General features: G+C 45.0%; 1 protein-coding gene across 1 annotated transcript in view; it reads right to left on the reverse strand.

The window, feature by feature from the left end:
- Positions 1-6,983: 6,983 nt before the first annotated feature.
- The window catches only part of POU6F1 (POU class 6 homeobox 1), a 36,200-nt gene continuing 26,763 nt past the window's right edge, over positions 6,984-16,420 (reverse strand). Inside the window, exons 6-11 of the mRNA XM_063119728.1 lie at positions 14,949-15,187; positions 12,652-12,780; positions 11,660-11,881; positions 10,669-10,807; positions 9,539-9,713; positions 6,984-7,960 (exon numbers count right to left, since the gene is read on the reverse strand). Of these exons, the coding sequence (XP_062975798.1) occupies positions 7,615-7,960; positions 9,539-9,713; positions 10,669-10,807; positions 11,660-11,881; positions 12,652-12,780; positions 14,949-15,187 (1,250 nt within the window). The 3' untranslated portion in view covers positions 6,984-7,614. The remainder of the gene's footprint in view (positions 7,961-9,538; positions 9,714-10,668; positions 10,808-11,659; positions 11,882-12,651; positions 12,781-14,948; positions 15,188-16,420) is intronic.

Consider the following 16,420-nt stretch of genomic DNA (forward strand, 5'->3'; position numbering starts at 1 on the left):
ATTTAGACCATCCTGAGTATGATTTGGGAAAAAGGATCTGCCTTATTTAGACTGTTGCTTGCTCTGGCCAGAGCCAGAGCCCTTTTGCCTGTTTTGTTTGAGAGTCACCTTGCTTGGAGTATTTATCTCTTTTATTTGGTTGTGTTTAGAAACATTTTAAGAATTCTGGAACCAGGTCCTCAGTGTTCCTGTGATCCTCACCAGTCTGTTTAAAACAAAACAGTTTTGTACAGTTCTTGCAACAAAAGAAATTCATAGCTTCCTTCTGGCCTCCAGCAACTGGCTTGCAACCAATGAGATGGGCAGAGTGTGTCCAGATGGTAAGATCCTGCACTCTGCATTTGTGAGCTAAACTAGAAGCAGGGAAAGCTGGCATAGTACTCACCTGCCAAATGTGAATACTTTGTGTGTGTGTGTGTGTGTGTGTGTGTGTGTGTGTGTGTGTGTGCATACTATAATTCTGCCCTGGCCATGAGGAATGCATGATTTACATTGGAAGGTTATAAACCTGCAATGGTGGACACCAGTTCATGCAGACCTCCAATGGTGGAGACGATTATCTGTCCTGTCCCATCCCCACCCCAAAGTTGCCAACCAAAATGCCATCAGACATGCATATTCTTTCCCCTCTTCTTTGTATCACAGAACACAACCTTTGAGGCTGTTCAGATGAGCAGCTCTGTGCAGTCTGCTCCACTGGTATGGATATTCAGACTAGTATGTTGTACTCTTACTTGTCCATGAACAGAGTTTTGTTTGTTTGTTTGCTTGTTTTAAATGATCAGTGAATTTGCACCATTGCACTAAACTAGGCTGCTTTACAAATGTGGCGTCTGGGGATTTCATGTTTCTTTTTCAAGATCCACTCCCACCTTTTGCAAACTATCAACATTTTAGTAAGGTCTGTATTGGTGTTTAGGTGCTTGGATGTAACTGTACAAATAGGGCATAAAAGCCCAAGCTTGCAATTCTGGGAAGCAGCAGCAAATATATAAAGGAACTGGTCAAGATTAATACAGGAGAGGCTAATGAGGTTCAAAGGGAAATGACATATGAGAAGTATTAGTCTGAAAACACTGCTAAGGCTTGTTTGCACAAGTGGCATTTCATGTAATCTGCTACTGATGATCACATGAAGTTTTCCCACACACTAAAACTATCACCATTTGCACTCTCTTTTTGGTTATGTAATCTTACTTTCATCTCTTTGAAACTGCCCTACTCATTTCACTCAAAAATCGGAATCTCCTTCATATTTGATTTTATCCCCACCCTCCCTGCCCAAATGAAGCTTCATCATCATATCTAGGTGAACAGATGCAATTATGGAAATCCATTATTATTATTATTTTTAAAAAACTTACGTATTCAATTTTGAAAACAAGAGAGGGAATAATGCTCATCAAAATATGCAAAAAATAAATAAAAAATGATACCAGAAGAGTGCTGCTGTGAACCCACACAGAAGTTGAGAGTGTGCATGAAAGCGGAAGTCAATGAAGGGCCCACTTAACATCCAACTAACCATGGTTGGTTGGCATCACACAGGAGTGCTGCCTCCTGCCCACTCACTTCATCTGCTTTGCATCCAACTTAGAAAACAACCCAGGAGTGCCGCTTTGGTATGATATGCAAACTTGGAATTCTGGGTTGTTGAGGGGGAAACAACACAGAGTTTTAACCCATGGTTTGTTGTTAGATTCAAACTCTGGATTGTTTTCCCCTCGACAACCTAGAGTTCTGGGTTCACACGTCATGTCAATTTTCTAAACCAATGCAGAGTGGCAGCGGGTGGGACTCAGTGCACTTGCTTGGTTCTGTGCAGCCCCCACAAGTTGCCATTACGTGCGAACCAGGTCAAGCTCTACCAGTGGCATCACGTTTCCCTAAGAAATACCTCTTCTAGAATTCCCTTCCATGAATAAAAGGACTATGCCTAGCAATTTTGGACCTCAATCCAATGCAAGCTTACCTAGGAAGACATCCTGTTGTATTCAGTGTAACTTATTTATGAATAAACACAGACAAAGCTTCGGCTAATACGCCAGCTACGCCCCTTCCTAGAGTTAGAAGACCTAAAGACGGTAGTGCATGCCCTGGTAACTTCAAGGCTCGACTTCTGCCATGCGCTCTACATAGGGCTACCTTTGTGCCTAGTCCGGAAACTTCAACTAGTTCAAAATATGGCAGCCAGGCTGGTCACCAGTACACCTAGGTGTGACCATATCACACCAGTTTTAAAATCTCTTCACTGGCTGCCAATTAGTTTCCGAGCGAAGTATAAGCATTGGTCATTACCTTTAAAGCCCTACATGGTTTGGGCCCAGGCTAACTGCAGGATCGCCTTCTCCCATACAATCCACCCCGTACACTCAGGTGCTCTGGGAAACAATTTACTTCAGCTAGCAAAAACTAGATTAACAACTGTTACCCAGAAGACCGTCTCTTCTGCTGCTCCCAGACTGTGGAATGGCCTGCCGGAGGAGACTCGTCAACTTAACAGTCTATTAGCATTCAAGAAAGCTATAAAGACTGATCTCTTCTGGCAGGCCTATCCAGTGGAATTTTAAGATGTTTTTAGAATGTTTTTAGGATGTTTTAAACAATGTATATTATGTTTTAATTCAGTTTTATGAATTTTATCATTTATTGTTGTTCCCCATCTCTATCAGAATGGAGAGACGGGTAACAAATAAAACGACAATGATGATGATGATGATGATGATGATGAGTGTGCATGCTATTTTCCAGGTATGGAAAACCAACTAAACATGTGTGGTTAACACTACTTATGATGCATCCCCTCTGCAACGGGGATAACCAGGCCTAAGGACTGTCCAGTCCAAGCTGGATCCAAAATCATCACCAAGACCAGAATGCATGGAAGAAAAGAACAGAACTAACTTAAGGGAAGGATGAAAAGTTTTGGCAATGAGGATTAGGACTAGTAGGATGTTGTTGTTTTTTAAAAAAAGAAGAGAGCAAAGACCTGTGTTTGTATCGAGCAGTGCTCGTTGCTTAGAAAGATAACCTGTAAAGGCAGAACCAATATACATAAGATATATATGTGTATATTAATTGGTATTTACAAAACAGCAAAACTACCCTGCATTTTTAGTCAAGTCAAAACACACATACACACAGCCTATACAAATAGTGGAATGGATGGACATCAATTTAAAAGCAAACACACATATCTCCTCTCCCTTCCTGGAGCTTGCAATGGCCTGAAAATTATTTGAGATTTATGTTGTTAAAAAGTACCTGTCAAGATTCCTGCATTGAGCAGGGGGTTGGACTCAATGGCCTTATAGGACCCTTCCAACTCTACTATTCTATGATTCTAAGATAAAGCAGTCCCAGTAGGAAAAAAAAAACACTGAGCACATTCTATCCTCTGCAATACAATGGGCTATTATGTTAAATGAGAGGCCCATCAATACCTTTCATAGGCCCCATTCAGAAGACACCTTAAACCATGGCTTTAACCATGGTGATTAAGCCAAAAAGCCAGGCTGTTTTCAGAAGACACCTTAAACCACGGCTTTAACCATGGTGAATAATGCAAAAAGCCTTATTCGCCATGGTTAAAGGTGTCTTCTGAACACAGCCTGGCTTTCTGGCTTAGCCACCATGGTTAAAGCCATGGTTTAAGGTGTCTTCTGAACGGGGCCATAGTATACTCTAGCAGGCCTCGCCAGGCACATGTATCCATCACAGGGCCAACCTGAAGTGTAGGCATAGTTGAGCATCTCCCAAGGGCCCATACTCTAGCAGGGCCCCACTGACAGGTGTCGGCCTGGAATTGCACCTGTTCTTCCATTACAGCTTGCTTGTTTACCTGCCTCTCGCTCTGGCTCAGACAACAGTGCTGATGAGAAAGACGAGCAATAGAAACCACTGCCTACTTTCTCACTGGCTCTCTATCTGTCAAGCAAGCATTAGCAATGATGAGAAAGGAGGAGTAATAGCAGCTGGTGACACAGGCGGTGAGAAGGTAGACTGAATGAGGGAGGAGGCCCATTCACAGTGTCTTGCCCAAGGTCCCTCAAAAACCGGGAGCCGGCAGTGACATAGTCAATAATATATGAGGATCTCTTGTCAGGACCATGGGAAAGGACAGATTGGGCCTCATTCTTTTTAAAAAATATATTTAATGAATTCTAACTGATTAAGCAGTTACATTTGCATATGAATAAAACAATTCTTATGAAGAAAAGGCTTATGAATTTGTTGTTAGATGAATGCAGACACCTTAGCAACCGGATTAATAAATATTTTATTTTAAAATGAGTTGTTTGATTAAAGGGAGTACCTTTCTAATTAATCAAGATGTTTTTGATTAATCTTAGCAATTGATGGATTAAATGTTACAGTGTCTCTCCACACACACACACACACACACACACTCCATTATACCTACAGGTTCAGTTCCAGGAGACATGACTGAAGAATGCCTTGGTTCCATTTCACCCAGGACAAAGAACGGGGCTTGTTTGAAAAGATGATCTCTAGCCCCCACCCATCTGTCTCAGGAGTCAATTCACATGAGCACTAGGTCCAGGATAGGCTGTGTGCAGCTGCCACATGCAAATTAAGCATGGTGCATGTTTTGGAAGATGATCAAAACATAACTTTTGTGTTGGCAGAATGAGGTTGACCATGCATGTGGTACTGGTGCTAGAGTGACCTTATGGAAAAGAGGACATGGCTCCTAGAAAAGGGGATTTCAGCAGGTGTCGTTTGTATGCATGCAGCACCTGGTGAAATTCCCTCTTCATCGCAACAGTTAAAACTGCAGGAGCCTTGCCCTCTTGAACAGATACAAAAGAGGGCAGGGCTCCTGCAGCTTTAACTGTTGTGACAAAGAGGAAATTTCACCAGGTGCTGCATGAGTACAAACATCACCTGCTGAAATTCCCTTTTCTCTACAACTGTTAAAGATACAGGAGCCCTGTCCTCCTTTCTGTAAGTGGTGCACACAACTGGCTGGCCATAGGCAGGGAATCATCTCATGCTTTTGGCACTCAGTGATCTCCTTTGGTGATGCAGCAGAGAGCGGGGAAGTGAAGTAGAGAAACTGGTAGTTTCTTCCCAAGAAAACGATCCTCATTATATTGTACAATTGAACCCATCAACATTTAAACAGCAGATGAACAGACATGGATTGTCTCAAAAGGCTTGGGCAGGGGAAGGTGGGAAGTTGAAATAAGTCTTAGGAATCCAAAATGAGATTAACACAGTGTGAGAGACTGGGCCTGAGTGGAAACTCTGCTAGGCTTGTTGTTCCAGCCGAAGACAATTGTGTCATTCCAGGAGGGACCCAGTGAGCCCAAGCCACAGATAATCAGATGCAAATGGTGTGGGAGAGAAAAAGGGGATGGAGAATAGCCAAGAAGATCTGTTGGTGAGGACGTCCAAGCAGTCAGGCAAGCATTGTTTCTTGTCAAATTGCTAGAAACAACAGGACTGAGGCTGCTATCTTGTTCATATTTAGATAAAAAAAAAAGAAGAAGTCCTACAACTCATAGAATTCTGGGAGTCAAAAGGCTTTTTTCTGTCTAAACGTGCATAGGATTGTACTGTAAGAGGTGGATCAATCGAGCTGGGGAAGGTCTATACTACAAAAGCTTCAACCTTTGCGAAGAGCTAGCTCTCCCTAGTCCAAAGTCAAGGCTGGAAAGTATTTGGAGGAATGCAGAGTCGTTGACTTATGCAGGGGAGATGATCACGGTCAGGTTCCAAATTGTGATTATTATTATTTTGCCAAAGCCCAATTGAGGATTTCGCCATACTCCCTCCAACCCTTTTAACTATTAGCACCACAACTTTCAATGCACCCTAGAACAAATGAGCATCTATGCACACACCCTGCTTTTTATATTGCACTGCTTGTGTTGCTGGAGGAAGGCACGGCAGCTGCAGACGGTCACTGTCTCCAGATCCCTCTGGCAGCAACTCTTCTGATATCGAGTCGGGATCATCTGCCCAGGACATTTAATAGCGGTACAATCTGCTGGACCTAGAAGTGCCCAAGTTTGGGAAAACCGTGGATTGCAAAGGCCTGCCTTTGCTAGGGTGACCATATGGAAAGGAGGACAGGGCTCCTGCATCTTTAACAGTTTATAGAAAAAGGAATTCCAGCTGGTGTCATTTGTATGTATGCAGCACCTGGCGAAATTCCCTCTTCAGCACAACAGTTAAAGATGCAGGAGCCCTGTCCTCCTTTGTATCTGTCCAGGAGGGCAGGGCTTCTGCAGCTTCAAATGTTGTGATGAAGAGGGAATTCCATCAGGTGCTGCATGCATGAAAATAATACCTGCTGGAATTCCCTTTTCTATACAACTGTTAAAGATGCAGGAGCCCTGTCCTCCTTTCCATATGGTCACCCTAGCCTTGGCTAGATTCCCCTTGCTTCTTCAACAGTAGGGTGACCATATGAAAAGGAGGACAGGGCTCCTGTATCTTTAACAGTTGTAGAGAAACGGGATTTTCAGCAGGTGTTATTTGTATGCATACAGTATCTGGTGAAATTCTCTCTCCATTGCAATAGTTAAAGGTGCAGGTGCCCTCCTCTCTTTTGTATCTGGTCAAGAGGGCAGGAGTCCTGCAGCTTTAACTGTTATGATGAAGACAAAGTATCACCTGGTGATATATGCATTCAAATGACACTTGCTGAAATTTCCTTTTCTATACAACTTTAAAGATACAGGGGCCCTGTCCTCCTTTTCATATGGCCACCCTAGGCTCTCATATCTGAAGCTGGCTCAGTGTTTTCACCACTACCATACTGACCTGCCGTTCCCAAGGAACAAAAGTTCAAAGGATCTTTTGTTCCTTGGGAACTGCGTCCTCTTTCCCAGCATACCTCTGGAGGAGAGATGTTAAACTATCCACCAAATCATGATCTCTAACCATCAAACTGATGCTTAAACAAGTACTGCAGTAAAGCCAACAATCCTAGCAATAAAAAAACTAGTAAGTTTTCTTCAGTGAATAAAAAGTCTTTTAGTTTAATAGTGCTCTGAATAATAATAATAATAATAATAATAATAATAATAACCACAAGAAAAAGGAGATATAAATTATGCCACTATTCTGCTTAGATACTGTTAACTGGGCCTATTACCGGGTATGAAGAGGTAAAAGTGTCTATGAAAAGAGGTTGAAATGAAATAGTTTCACAGATTTCTTCTTGAAATGAAACAGGATTTTCTGGTGGACGCTATTCCGGTGGCTGTCCTAATGCTACAGTTTTGTTTTTTTTGTTTTTTAAAAAACCAAACAACACTGGAAGTCCTTAAATAATAATAAAAAAAACCAGACGATGTTTTGTCTGACACAGAAAGAAGCTAAACGCATATGCATTCCTAATCCCTTCACAGCTCCAGTACGACACTCAGGGAGGAAGGACACAGCCGACACATACACGATCGGGTCACGTGAGGAAGAAAGGCCGGGACACATCAAAACGCGAGGAAACTCTCTCTCTCTCACTCCTTCCACACCGGTCATCACTGTAAAAGGGTCGGCAGGTGCAGGGGGAAATTAGCCACAAAGTGCTCACAGCAGCAATGCAGGGGACGCGAGTTGCTTGAGGCTCGCTCTGGCCCTTCAAGGGATCTGAAAGACATTGAGTTTGCTGGTGTTTTTGAGCGTCTGTCGCCGGTTGCAGAACCAGACCCGGACCACCTCGCGATCGTAATTGAGCTCCTTGGCAATCTCTGTGATCTCCTGGCCAGTGGGCAGGGCGTTCTTCTCAAAGTAGGCGTTCAGGGCCTCGATGGCCTGCGGCGTGAAGGACGTGCGGCGTTTGCGCTTCTTGGAGGGCTCGCCGCCCACAAACTCCATCAGGTTCTGCTGGCCCTCCTGGTTCCGCAGCTCAGCCTCGCTCAGCCACTTCTCCAACACGGGCTTCAGCTTCTGGGCGCTCTTGGGAGTGATGTCCAACTTTTCGAACCTGCAAAGTCAGCAGGGATCATTGAGGAGCGTTGGGGTAGGTGGGTGGCGGGCATCCGGGGCAGTATCCAACTGTGCCGTTCCGTTAGTGCAAATGAGGTTGTGTTAGAGGAAACTAGGTTCTGAACTATGTGCAAGAGAAGAATCCAACTGAAGTTACATTTGTGCAAGCACTTGTTGTGTGGCATGTTGTGTAACACGTTGCGCAATTGCTCACACAACAGGTTGCACAATGGAAAGATTCAGTGGGGTTCCACCAGCGCTATTTGGGTTGGCGGAATGTCACCATTGGATACTGCCTCCTCTTTCTACCTGATTAGGCCAAGCCCAGATGAAATAATGCCACCACACACCAGAGGGCAGCCAGGGATGGACCTCACAGCCCAGGGCCCCCCAAATTTATATTAATGTATTTATTTATTTATTTATTACATATCTATATTGCCCAACAGCCAAGGCTCTCTGGGCAGTTCACAATGAAAATCACAATACACAAAGGTTTTTGGTTTTTTTTAAATTAAATTTAAAAATATCATATAAAGCCAGAAAAAGTTACAATCCAGGGAAAGCGTGTCTAAAAAGATGTGTTTTCAGGAGCCGTTTGAAAGATGTTATATTTTCGGCCTCCCGAACCGCACGAGGGAGGGTTTTCCAGATGACCACCCAGAGAGTGGCGGATGATGGGGGCAGCAGCAAACAGGCCTGGTGACAGCACCTGGGACCCACTGGGGCTGATCCCCCTTGCCACAGCATCTTCTCTCTTTTATTATGGAATTTATTTCATAAATACATGTTATAACCTGGAGATAGCCAACTGGGGGCCCCCTGTAAGAAAATTAACTCCAGGAGCTAAAACTAGCTAGTCGCACCACTGCCATATACTTGCCCTCAGCTTTGGGGCACCAATCCTTTAGCCCAGAACAGAGCTCAAAATGGTTGTGCTCTCTATTGTTCTGTAAAAATTAATGTTAAGACCTTCTGTGGGCTGTCTTCACAGCGCCGGGTTGGCACCACCTCCCTCCTCAACCCTGCAGTTCCTGGGGAGGCGTCAGGTAAATCCGATGCTGAGGAGGGAGCGAGGGGTTTCTGGGCAGCCATACGGGTGCGAGAGCTGCCCCCGCCCTCGTGGAAGGTGACCAATTGCTGGTCGCCTTCTACCAGGCTCCACCTCTGGGCTGGCCCCGGATTGGCTACGGAACGATGTCACATGATGGAAGTGCCATGTTGATGTCGCTCTCTTTGACAAAGTCAGGGTAAATCCCCGACTTTTTCAAAATGCAGCATCATCACAGGGAAGCCTGAAGCTGCAAACCTGCGCCTATTTCGTCTAACTGATGGGGCGCAAATCCACAGCTTTCCCCGTGTGTAGACATCCCCCCCGGTGATAAAGTGAATTCAATGAATTATAGATCAACGCCCCGTTGTTCTGTTTTAATGGGCTTTTCAAAAGAACTGGCAAAGCGTTCATTTAAAATACTTCATTCTGGATTCCATGCCTGTGTAGCAACGACACAGACTCAATTCTAAGAAGTAAAATGTTGAAGGAACTCTAGAAAGACCTCTGCGTCTTCCGGCTTACCTGCATATAGCAGACTGGCTGTAAGCAGGTCCTTCCGTAGCAGTCAGCGCCTGCCCAACCTGTGTCTGTGTCAGACCCAGAGACAGGCGTCGGATCTTGAAGTTCTTGGCAAATTCTCTTATTTCCTCCAGGTTTATTCCATCTTCATCACTTCCACTGTTTGGAGGCTGAGGTTCTAATGCGAGAGAGGAAGGAAACGGCAACTCGTTAGATAATGCCACTGGCTCTCTATTACAGCAGCCAGCTAAATTACACGAAAAATCCTGACCCCTCTTCAGCAGTAGTTCCTGCAGTTGCACATGCAGTAAATACTGGCCATAACCATTGGGGGTGCGGGGAAGTAGGGCACGTACTTAAGCATCTAGCAACCTTTTCGGTCTCAAAGTCGGCATCCAGTGTTGGTGGGGGACTGTACATGTGTGTGCATGTAAATACACACTTTCCCCCCCACTCCCATCTCTGTATGTAGGGATAGGGAGGTTTAAAACTCCCCCTCCTTGCCCACTAAGATCTATGGATCATTGGGAATGGAAGTCCCAACCCCCAGTAATCCTGCTTCCAAGAAAGTTGGCACCAGGAAAGTTTCCCCCTGCAGTCCAGATGATCATGCAGCCTGCGCACTCCTGATCTAGTACCACTAAGCTGCAACGGCGGCGAAGAGCCCGATTCGTGTGGTTTGGGTACTATGGCGCTAGACCTCTGTTACTGCTTGTAAGCGGCCTGTTTGTCAGCATCCATGAACAGCATCTTCTGCCAGTGCAATGCCGACAGAGGCTTTTGTGCAGGTGTAGAGTAAAATGCTTTCCCACCTTAACAATCACGGCCTTTCTTTCATTGGTTTCTACTGGAATTCCGCTTTGCCCTCCCCCACCACAACTAGTCATGAGTTAAGATCATCAACCACTGCCCATTAGCAGAGACATGGCATCCACCCTCTTTCTAAGAAGTGCCCTGCTGGATCAGACCAAGGGTCCATCTAGTCCAGCACTCTGTTCACACAGTGGCCAACCAGCTGCCAAGTAGGGACCCACAACCACCCATGTCCCCCAGCAACTGGTGTATATAGGCTTACTGCCTCTGATAACTGGAGGCACCTGCCAGAAAACAGAAGTGATTGAAGAGATGCTTACTGGAAACCAGCTGGCTGACTGTCGGGGTCTCCGAGCAGGTGATGGGGACAGGAGCAGAAGCTAGTTTAGCTGCAGGGGGAGGGCTTGCAATGACCACAGTTGGCTGTGATAAAGCTGGGGCAGGTTGAATTGGCTGGACCTGACAATGTAGCAAAAGAGAGCAACATTCAGATGGAAACTGGGTGGGCTGTGGTTTGAAGAACGACCTCTGTAAAGTTGTGCGCCGTTAAGTGCAAGGAAGGGCGAATTACACAATCAGAACGATGGCAAATTAGCCACACAAGCCTAGATTTGTTTGTGTTGCCTGATTTATACTGTTTGAATGAAGCCCTGTCTCACGGCATGAATTAGGATGAACACAGATGAGCTATAAAGAGATGATATCACTGCATCCCCTGGAGCTGTGGGGTGCATCCCACAACCTTCCACTTCACGTTGGAAATGGCAGACATGCATATTAGCCAACTAAATACTAGCTCAGCCATCAGCCTTCCACCTTCCCCCATGATCTGTTTCAGGTGTTTGGAAGGGGGGATTTCTTGGGAGACATCACAGGTACTAGCCAATCAGTGCCATGCACAGTTAGCTTCTCCTGAAAAGCAGGGGGGCACGTTTGCCTCTGGACCGGAAAGGTACATTTGAATCAAAAGAAGTGAGGGCATATCCAAATTAGCCCTGAGGTTATTTGGGCCTGGTCCATTTCCATCAATTGATAACTACTGCACAGAGAGATGATTGGCAGGTGCATTTGAGATACCACTAATTAATTGATACAGACAGAACATTCGTATTATTTCAATCAACACTTTACAATGGATCCAGGCTGGCGCGAGACATTTTGTTGCCTGAGGTGGAGCGGCAAATGGTGACATATTATATGCACTTTTCTCTGTATATGGGGAGCCCCACACATGCATGTTGTGTATCCTGCTGCAGAGTCCAAGGATGGTTGTGCCCTGTGATGCCGCGGCCCTTGGCAGCCGAGTCTCACCTCACTCTTTGCTGGAGATTCTGGCGTGCTGGGTTTCCTGACAGCTGTTGCTGCCTGGATGGTGCTGCTAGCCAAGGTGGCAATGACCTGGCCTTGGGCATTCAGAAGCAGCTGTGGCGTCACCGCCTGCACCTGTAGACTCTGTGCTGGCAATGTGGCAGGGGCAGGGTTGGCCGTGGCAATTCCGGCTGGGTTCACCACCCAAGGGAGAGTCCCAATAACCTGGAAGAGAGGAGCAGGGAAAATGCACAGGTATGGAGCGTGTGTGTGGGGGGGGGGGAAGTCTTCTTCAATCTCCCCCTTTCCCCACTTCAACAGGGAGCAAGAATGAGTTGGTTGGACTAAAGTGAGAGATCTTGGAGGAACATTCACTCATTCATTCTCTTTTGATATTGCCCCATAGCCAAAGCTTTCTGGGTGGTTCATAGGGTGACATATGAAAAGAGGACAGGGCTCCTGTATCTTTAACAGTTGTGTAGAAAAGGGAATTTCAGCAGATGTCAACTGTATGCATGCAGCACCTGGTGAAATTCCCTCTTCATCAAAACAGTTAAAGCTGCAGGAGCCCTGCCTAGCGTGACCAGATACAAAAGAGGGCAGGGTTCCTGCAGCTTTAACTGTTGCGATGAAGAGGGAATTTCACCAGGGGCTGCATGCATACGAATGACCCCTGCTGAAATTCCCTTTTCTATACAACTGTTAAAGAGTCAGGTGCCCTGTCCTCCTTTCCATATGATCACCCTAACTTGCATGTATTTTTTAGTGTTCATAAGCTGTCTTGTTTATAATTCAAAGAAAGGTAGCACTCAAAATTACATAAAATGTAAAAATATGTAAATTATACAAATAAATAAAATATCCTTTTCTGTAAAAAACAAAACAAAAAAAACAAAGCCTGCTAACACCACCCATTCTTGTGCCCCTTATTAGTGGAAGAAGGCTGGGCCTGTTGTCATACTTTAACTGTTTTTCTGGAGTTGAGTGGCACTTACTTGTCCCTGAGCATTGGTCAGGATCTGTCCAGTTATCCCCTGCACGCTGGGAATGGTGTTTGCGATCACTGGCGTGGCAGCCAGGGAGCTGAGGAGCTGCGTTTGGGCTCCAAGAGAAGCCGCACTGATCTGCAGGAGAAAACAAAAGCCAACGATCAACCGCTAGGTGACTCTGCCTTCTCTTTTACAGTGGGATTTTTCCCTCTGCTTCAGCTGCCTTCCCCTCTTTTCTTCAAAATGGTGAATCATAATACCGGCCTACCTAACAGGGCTGAGATTATGTATGCCAAGTGTTATCAACACTCTAAAGCAAGGACAGCTGACTGATGACCCGCTGCCCATACACAACACTTTGAAGAAATTGCACCTGGCAATGATGATGGGAATGGCTTAATCAAGCTGTGATAAATTGCTTGTTTCTCATTCGTAATAACCAGGGCCGGATTAAGACTTGCTGAGGCCCTAAACCAGGTCAAGATTCAGAGGCCCCATGCCATAAAAATGAAGAGAGAAATTTTTTTTTATTACGTTATAATAGAAAGGGTAATGAAAGGGTACCACCTAGGGTTAGATAGCCTTCTCTGAAGATGGCCATAAAAGCATGAATAAAGTATGTTGGTTTGAACTGCTTTTAAACTTGCTCTAGTCTGTGTTTATTGCCTCCAATACTTAATGCTATGTTACCACACTTTCTCTATATAAGGCAACTCTGCTTCAAGTCACATCAGACTTTCCAACTTATTAAAGCCAAAGCAATTTCCATTTTAATGCCACTTAGTTATCTCCAACGTATTTAGAGGCCCCTCGTGACATGAGGCCCTAAGCCATGGCTTACTTGGCTTGTTCCTAAATCCGGCACTGATAAGAACCTTTTAAAAAATATCTTTATAAAGTATTAACTGTTCTCTTTCCTTTTTTGGTATTTTGTGTCTAATGCCCCAGCTTTCTGCTCCATAAATGAAGCCTTTATAGAGCAGCCTGACTACTCATGAGGTCAGTTTGTGTTGTAATTACCCCTGGTCTACCATCTGGAGAAGCCTTCCCCGACCTGGTACCCTCCAGATATTTGGAATCACACCTTCTAGCATTCCTGACCATTGGCCATGCTGGCTGGGGCTGATGGGAATTGTAATTTAAAACATCTGGAGAGCACTAGGTTTGGGAAGTCTGATCTGGAGAATACGAAAGCAGGCCATCCTTGCTCTAAAGCAGTACATAAACTGTGATAGTGGTGGTGGGCTGGTTCACACAATCACCATGGGTTAAAAAAGCCACAATAGCTTGTTTAAGCTGCAGCATGTGCCAGGTTCCATTTGTCTAAACATCCACCTGGGCATGGGTTGTCATGTCATTAGAACCTGGGCAGCATGGCTTATTGAAGGGGGAAACAGCCCTCAGATAATCATGGGGACCATTCAGACTATACGTTAACCTACATTCAATGGTTGAGTGTAGGTTGTAGTTGAGCCACAGATTATTTGTTAAACCGTGGGTTAACATGTTGTCTGAATGTTCTCAGGTGGCTTGTTAACCACCCTGAGCAACCCAATAAACCATGGGTTCTCAAGGTGGCTTGAGAAAATAAGTATGGGTTACTGTATTGTCTGAACAGGGATATTCTAGGGTTGTTTCCCCCTCCAACAAGCTATGCTGCTTGGGTTCAGACAACACATCAAGCCGCATCTGGGTGGGTATTTGGGCAAATGGCACCTGGCATGAGCCGTGGCTTAAATAAGCTACTGTGGATAGTTTAACCCATGGTGATCATGTGAAGTAGGTTGGCGATTGCTACTTAAGACAGAACGAAGTGACCTTAAAAAGTTGGCTAGCTGTAACTCTCCCTACAAATGTCTGTACAACATGGTTTGTTCAAGAGGAAAGCAGCTTTCTGGGTGCTAAAAGAAGGAGCTAGTCAAGTATCATTCAAATCACCCAGTCTGCAATGAACACAGAATGTGGGTTGTGATTAGGGGTTAATGCCAGAATTGCTACAATCAGTGTAAATGTATCACATAAACAGATATTCTTCACCATTGGAGTAGATTCTCTGATATTTATTCAATACGTAGCTAAACACCCCAGACGTTGCTGCTCACATTTATAACGGAAACCTATTGAAGAACTTCTTCTTTGAAAAGATCAGAAGACGAGTAGCCTTAGGGCCAAGCGACACAGGAGGCGGGAGACCAGACCAGAAATACATCCATTGAAATCTTGCCCGTCCACACCCACCCTCAATCCCTGAACTTCTGAACTAGCTAGCCATTTCTCTTCAATGGTGTTTTTCAGTTCCTTACTATTCCAGGGTTAAAGGCAAACCCGGCCGGTTGGACTGTGATCTGAGTTTGAGTTTCCAATGGCTTGGCCACAGGGGGCGTGGATGCCGTGGCAGGCTGCGGCAAAATGGCTGGCTGAGCTTGAGGCTGGAATGCAGTCTGTGTTTGGACTGGTGGTCGGGGCTGGACCGTTTGCTGTGCCTGGATAGGCTGGGCTGGCTGCAAAGGGGCTTGTATTGCTGTGTTCAGCACTGCAGCAGCTGTGGGAGCAAGACAAAAACAGAGACACTAAATATTCCCATCAGAGACAGTATGGTGCAATGGTTAGGACTTGGGAGATCCACATTCTAGCCCCTGCTTGGCCATGAAGCCCACTGGGTAGCTTTGGGCCAGTCACTGACTCTCAGCCTAACCAACCTCACAGGGTTGCTGTGAGGATAAAATGGGGAGGAGAAGGATTATTTTAAAAACACATTGGGTTCCTTGGAGGAAAAAAGTGGGGTATAAATGTAATAAAGAAATACAAATAAACAAAATAAATATAAATGTAATAATAAAAATTGAATAAAATGAGGCTATACTTTCCTTTCTCCTGTCCTGGAAATTAAAATGCCTGTATTGTTCCTTGTTTTGATCCAAGGAGTAGGGAACGTTATACCTGTACATTTGAGGCATGGTTGGGAATGTATGGTCTTCCAGATGCTGTTGCACTGCAACTCCCATCATTCCTCACCATTGACTATCCTAGCTAGGGCTGATGGGAGTTGAAGTCAGACAACAACTTGAGGCCCACATGTTCCCCATCCCTGAATTAGGGCATCTAATAGGCACGGAAGCATGCCTCAAGGCTAAAGTACAGAAGCTGATGCTTCATTATAAAGACAGCTGTTGCTTCACAAGATTGAGATAAAAGATATATAATGCACACTGTGGCAACTTTTTTATATACCAAATTATATTGGTGTAAGCATGTGAAAGCTTTTGCGTTACACAGAAATCTGTATCTCCTGCTGCAGATAAAGTCAGGTGCTGATGAAAGCCAGCAGGCAGCAGCACTGAGAAAGGACTGGACACAGATGGGCTCCATAGTTGCTGTAGCAGCTGTCACAGTCGACAGCAACTACAGTCACCAAGAGGCTTCACCTCACAGGCTCCGGTGTAAATTGACCCCTAGTGACAAAGTGAACCTGTAGAAGTAATTCTGTTGACTTGATGCAAGCCTTATTCAGGTGTTCTAAATATGGGTAAAGTAAATCACGAAGAGGGGAAGCAAGGAAAAGATTGCCAGCTCCATTGTTTTTATCTGGGTTTGAAATCATCCAGAGAGCTTGCACAGATAAAAGAGGCTCTCCCATTGAGAAAGTCACCCTCTGCATGTAGAGAGTGATGGAAATGCGTGATGAGGGGGTGAGGTAGGTAGGTAGGTAACCAAGTTTGGCTCTGATCCCCCTCCTCGCAAGTTTACTTTACCCATATTTAGAATGGCTGATTAG

Source organism: Elgaria multicarinata, chromosome 3 (assembly GCF_023053635.1).
Source record: "Elgaria multicarinata webbii isolate HBS135686 ecotype San Diego chromosome 3, rElgMul1.1.pri, whole genome shotgun sequence".
Taxonomy (NCBI): Eukaryota; Metazoa; Chordata; class Lepidosauria; order Squamata; family Anguidae; genus Elgaria; species Elgaria multicarinata.